Source organism: Stegastes partitus, unplaced genomic scaffold (assembly GCF_000690725.1).
Source record: "Stegastes partitus isolate 25-593 unplaced genomic scaffold, Stegastes_partitus-1.0.2 Scaffold0, whole genome shotgun sequence".
Taxonomy (NCBI): Eukaryota; Metazoa; Chordata; class Actinopteri; family Pomacentridae; genus Stegastes; species Stegastes partitus.
In genome coordinates this window covers 416,087-422,419 of record NW_007577731.1, presented here as the reverse complement: position 1 = coordinate 422,419, position 6,333 = coordinate 416,087, and the positions used below count along the sequence as shown (strand labels likewise).

Below are 6,333 nucleotides of genomic sequence, written 5' to 3'. Positions count from 1 at the left end.
GTGTCCTCACCAGGACGCCAACCGCCGACCTTCTAGCTGTGAGGTGACGTGCTAACCACCGAGCCACCTGCAGCCACAAGTCTGTTTATGATCCGTCAATCTGAGTCCGGTGAGTTGCAGAAACGTCTAAAACCTGCAGGACAGTAGCTCACCAGGACCAGAGCTGGAGATCCACTTTCTGAGCATAACTTTGTCCGACGTTTGTTGTGCCACGTCATCAATGTCACGTAGCAGCTCTGCTCTCATGTGGGAGTGGAAAGAGGCCATACAGCAAACAGTTCACCCTCACTGGAGCTACGGCGCGTTAACATCGTGTGCCATCACAAAACCATCGAGAGTGCAGCATGAGTTCAGTTGATGCAGGTTAATATAGCCCCAGAGCAGCTATATTAATCATGGGCCACAGCACACTGTAGATGATTATGAACTGCTGGCCAGGCCAACGAAGCTCCAAGCTCATTCTGTGCAGGATGCTTTTTCTTTCACACGTTCTCTCCAGACAACAACCCTCCACCGGCAAAATGTTCTGGCTTTTTTTCTCATTCCATTCAAAGGGAGAATGGGAGGGAGAGGGAAGTCAATGGAACACGGAAGTAAAGAAAAACCAAAACAAACAAAAACAATTCAGCATTCAGCACTTTTTTTTCTCTCTCTCTTTTTTTGATAACTTTTTTTTTTCATGCATGTCAAACGCAGACATGGAGAGGAGGAGGAGGAGGAGGAGGAGGAGGATGCTGAGGAAACAGGAGGAGGAGGATACATAGAAGACTCAACTTACTTCTGAGCTCTGCAGTGATAGAGCAAAACAAAGACAGAACACAGTACAGAGTTTTAACCCCACGACATTCACGAAACGAGTGAAACCATTACACTTGTCACTGTAAGCACGGGGTAAGAGAGGGTCGGGGGGAGAGGGGGACGGGAGGGCAGAGGGAGGACCATTACACTAGATTGCAGTGTGTGTGTGTGCGTGTGTGTGTGTGTGTGTGTGTGGCTGTGAGAGGGTACATGTGTGTGAGCATAACAGTCAGAGGAGGCTAGGAGAGGACACAGCAGGAAACACTACCAGATACACACGGTTCATCAGATTATTAGCAGTCAGGTTAATTACACAGATATTCTGCTCCATCAACATTACAGCAGTGGACTGAACTGGTTTTCCAGATGTGGCTTCTGAGCATGCTGGGAGATTCCCCCCCTCCCTCCCCCTTGGTGGTCGGTGGTGAATCCTGTCTACAGTAGATCAGATGGCAGGGAGCAAACGCGGCGCCGGACTTACTGGTGGATGGCTTGGAGAAACTTGCGCTGGTGTTTCCGCACCTTGGCGTGATCGATCTTCTTGACCAGCTTGGTGTGTTTGTAAATGAGCCATGTTTCCCTGAGTACATTGGCAGCTGTGTTCTTTACCTGTTAGACAATGTTGAGGGGAAAAAAACACACCTAGGGTTCAGAGGCTTAATCCTAATGTTCTTATGTTTTTGCACATTTTACTTGTGGGTAGTTTTGTTTGTTGTGAAGCCTCTGAGCTTGGACCACATCTACACCTGCCTACAGCGAGTTACAAAACACACACACACACGCTTGTTTCTTAAAGATGCAGCAACACACTGCGACTCACTCGTTTGCAGAGTTGTGTGTCCATCATGAAGTTGTGGACATGCTTCTCAGCCTTGGTCAGCTCCAGCTTCCTGGCCACCACTGCCACCACCAGCGCAGTGCAGCCAGCTCCCTGTTGCACAAACACACGGTCAGACGGACGCAGCAGCAGAGACGGGATGTTCAGGGTGCAATACGGTAGCTTTACTAAGCCAAGTATAACAATAAAACAACAGAGAAGGAGAGAAGAGGAAACCATCCACTCTGTGTGTATCTACATGTGTTTGCTGTTTATTTATTGTTTTGTTTTCACCTGTCCTGTCTGATGTTTACCTGTACTTCATGTACCTGTCAAAGCCCTGTGTTGTTCTTAAAGGTGCTATAAAGGATTAATGTAAAACAAAGCAGCAAGAAACAGCAAATGCCTACGCTAGGCTAAGTTAGATCTATACTGAGCAGGTGGTGGTTTTTGTTCATTATGAACGACTGTGAGGGAGTTTCAGCTTCTTTTTAGCAGCAGACCATCACAACAACAGGTTGTTAAACGTATGTACCAGTGTGGAAAAAACATATTAGCAGAGGTAACGGGACACATCCTGTATTTAGAGAAGCTAATGCTATACTGGATACTAATGTGTTGGATCATTTCTTTGTTTTCAGGCTGCAGCAGCTTCAAACAGACGGATACAGGAGCTCAAACACTGAAGGTTCATATAAAATGATTTCACTTTGGACACCCTGTGTGACTTCAGTATCTCCCCTTAACCCAAACTGTGATGATTGTTCATAAAGTTAAAGTTCTTCTTGCAGTGAATTCAGCCATAAAGTGCACCTGGCAGTGAGTGTAGTCTGGTTCTGATCTGGTCAGAGCTGTCTGGTGAGAGTTTAAAGTATTTATCTGATGTGTATAGTTGTTATCTTATTTTATTTCTGTTCTTTCTATAGTTATTTTATTTTGTTATTTTTCTGTTGCTCAATCCCAGGGCGACACCAACTGGGCCATTAGAGCTGGTTCTGATTGTGACTGACGGTGAGAGGAACCTACCATGATCCCTGTAAGCAGACACACGCCTTTCCCGCAGTACGTGTGCGGTACCATGTCCCCGTAGCCGATAGAGAGGAAGGTGATCGAGATGAGCCACATGGCTCCCAGGAAGTTACTGGTCACTTCCTGTTTGTCATGATACCTGAAGCAACGGACAGAAGCAGAAGTGGGAGACACGCAGTCAGGAACACTGGACGCGTTCTGTTTTGAATGTGAGCATGCTGAAGAAAGACATGGTGCTGTGCCAACCAAAGAGGGGTGGTGGGTGGAGGAGGTGGAGGTGGCGAGGGCTGAGAGTAGGAAGGAATCATGATGCAAGGTGAGACACCTGCTTTGTAAAGCCAGTTTGGCACAGAGTCCAAAAAATGCATCAAATTCTATTCTGAGCAACAAAAATGAAGGTATGTTGAGTAGCAGGAGAAACTCGAATCCTTCCTGTTGTTCTTTGGCTTCTAGTCGTTTCTGTCTGAGGCCGTCTTAATGGAGGAACAATGGGCAGCAAACGTAAAACTGACATGAAGGCAGAAAAAAGCTTCTTTTAAAAATAGTATTTAGTGAATTCAGCTGAAGCCACTGAACATGTTTTTAATGTTCAGCGTCTGCCAATAAAAAAATCAAACATTTGGTGATATGAAGGATGGAAAGGGAGGTTTAAAAAAACGGGGCTGAGGCCAAATCGCTGGTCGTACAATTTAAAAAAACGTTTCAGATGATAAAAGAGAGACAGGCCATGTCGCTGTGAGTGACTGAACAGAGCGCCGCAGCTCAAACTGATATCAGATAATAATGCAACCCAACAAATGTATGTCAGTGCATCCAAACACAGCTGCATCACATGGAGCTAACGGCTGGCTCAGTGCTCGTGGTTTGCTGCAAATCTTTCTTCGTAGAGTTTACGCTGCCCCGAGAAAAGGTTTGGCAATGCAAGCCATCACTTCAAACATGTTGTGGCTGAGAGCAGCGGACAGCCATGCTTGAACTGTCAGTCCAAAGGACCGCGGTGCAGTTCCACAGAAAAAAACCCACAAAGGACAAAGCTGGGTTGAGGATGACATTCCCATACCTTTTTGCAGCAAGACAAAAGTCTATCACGGAGGCAGATCTGCCTCATCCACCCACCGTCATTCAATCGCCTGATTATTCCCAATGGGCTGTCTGGGAGGAGACCAGATAAGGTTCAGCTCTGGAGTTAGGATCAAATTTTCATTAAGCACTCTGAGACAACATCTCACTAACATCCTTATGACAAGACAACACAGACTGAGTCTCATTTCTTGGGATTTGGTTAAAGCTTGTCTAAAGGGCCAATCATGAATATCCAATGAGTCGGAACTATCCAGCAGGGACCCGGCGTGAGGACTCAGAATGACCAGAACCATCACCTCTAATTAGCACACGAGCACAGGTTGGAGCTCTCTGGGCCACTCTGAGAATTTTATCTACAGTCCTGAGCTGGTTTAAGAGAAATGGCCGCTCCTGTTTCTCCTCCAAGACAGTTCATTGTTGTCAAGACCATAAATGAAGTAATCATGCCGTCTGCAGTCCTGAAAACTCCCACTCTCAAGTCTCTGTTCATGCTCACTGTCAGGGGGACAAAACAACTGTGAGCATTTTTTTGTCCCACAGAGTGTCGAATAAAGTTGTGTGTGTGTTCTGTGGGATTCAAGCGGTTCAGATGACATGCAGAGAAGCAGTCTGGACAAGACCATGCAGGAATAAAAAAGATGTCTGCATCCTGCATGCTTCAAAGCCAGTATATTGAGAGCAGGGGAGCGATGGGAAAACCGAGGGTCCGCTCGGAGATGAAAACCATCTCTGACAAACACGGCAGCGGCGCCGGGTGGAGGTGGGGGGGGGGCGGGGTTTACGTCTTCTCGGACGGGCTTTCATTTGTAAACAGCGGGGCGAGGATCGGATGAGTAACAAAGGAAGAAGCTCATTGAATTTGACACCCCTGTCTCTTTTACCTGCATCCCATCACTTCACCAGCTGCCCTTTGATAGCTGCCAGGGGGCTAAACTTGATCAGCTGGCTAAATATTGTAATTACAAGTGACTAGTATGTTAATTTCATTCGTCTTGTCGTCAAGGCGTGCGGAGAATGAGTCACGTCTTCGAGGCAGCAGGAATGTGCTGCACCTTCCAGCACAGTAAACAATACATTAGGGTCCAATGCCAGGGGGCTGCTCTCCGTCTGGTGATTAGAACCCTGCTTCCTCTGTCATGATCTGTTTTCTGATCTGAAGTTCTCATTTCGGTTATTACTCTGAGCAGAAGACAGCAGCGACGGGGGAGCTAATCGATAGCGTTTTAAGGCTCTCAATATACTGTGTCAAGTTTTGGAATAGCATGGAGAAGAGCTGGCACCACTTTCAACCTATTCCAGGACAAGAGGTTTGTAACGTCAAGAGCAGATGGTTTTATCCCCCCACTGGTTCGTCCTCCCTGACCAGACGCTCGACTCATTCTTCCATCAGTTCATAAATACTCCAGGTACTTTTCCAGCACTGTGTAAAATAAAACTATGTCTACATGAGCTCTGAACCTTTTCTTCTGCAATGGGCTGGAGGACAGCATGATGAACACCAGACAGACGACGGGTCGGTAACGAAACAGGAACAAACAACAATCAGATCATCATCCAGAGTCGCTGTAGGGAGTCCTGTCAGCCCTACAACCAGACAAGTCATTTCTAACTACCGACTGAGCTCACGGTACACGAGACGAGTCCGAGACGAGATGTCCTGAGTGAACAGAACCGTCATGGATCAGATGTGAATGAGCCACACACTTCCCTCTGCCAGCACACACACACACACACACAGACACACACAGAAACTACCAGGAATAAAATAACTGATCAAAAACATGACAGGATCCAGCGTTGGGAGGGTAGGAACACAAGGAGAAGCTAAAAGTGATGCAACATCTCATGTCGCCTCCTTTTCTGCAAATAAACGTCTGTTGTTTCAGTTCTTTTTTGTGTTTTCTATTGTTGCGGTCTATTAATTGTGTCACACACATGAAGTCTGATAAACTGCTTCAAAATGAGACGAGCTGTTCAAACAACCAATGTGACTAATGTGTTAAAATACAAACACGTTGGTAAAAACAAAATACATGCAAAGCTTAAATCTACACCGACGTTCTCTCCACTGGTCGTCCACTACAGAACCGCTTCCTCCTCACCGTCTGTTTAGCATTCTGCAGCTATCGCGTGTTACAGCGCTTCACCTCCTCTTTCTGCGTTTTTGGTTTCACAGCAACCAAGTCGGATTTAAAAAGATAAAAACTAAATAAAAGAAATCCAACTGGTCTGACTGATAGGAGTGAATTTGGGCTGAGATAAACTTGGGGGACAAACATGCTGCAATACTCCTCTGGGAGTGTGTTAGTTGCAGTGAACATGAGCAGATTAGAGTCAAAGTAATGATGACCTAATTGAGGAACTGCAAACTTAACAGTGTTTTCACAGCACAGCCAAGATGCAAAGCAGGCAGGAAGCAGCAGCAGCAGCAGCAGCAGCAGCAGCACGCTTTCGCACGTTTATCCTGCGTAAAGGGTTTCTAAGTTAAAAATAAAAATAACTTGTCAACAGTCATTTCTTAGTCTTAATTTTAATTGCAGGAGTCTTCAGATTAAATCCAATAATTCTGCATCAAACCAGAATTATCTAAAAAAAAAAAAAAAAAA

The 6,333-nt window shown here is 45.9% G+C and overlaps 1 protein-coding gene across 1 annotated transcript in view; it reads right to left on the bottom strand.

The window, feature by feature from the left end:
• Positions 1 to 6,333, bottom strand: part of kcnn1a (potassium intermediate/small conductance calcium-activated channel, subfamily N, member 1a) — a 49,420-nt gene that overhangs the window by 6,226 nt on the left and 36,861 nt on the right. Inside the window, exons 5-7 of the mRNA XM_008301530.1 lie at positions 2,642 to 2,783; positions 1,619 to 1,729; positions 1,280 to 1,407 (exon numbers count right to left, since the gene is read on the bottom strand). Of these exons, the coding sequence (XP_008299752.1) occupies positions 1,280 to 1,407; positions 1,619 to 1,729; positions 2,642 to 2,783 (381 nt within the window). The remainder of the gene's footprint in view (positions 1 to 1,279; positions 1,408 to 1,618; positions 1,730 to 2,641; positions 2,784 to 6,333) is intronic.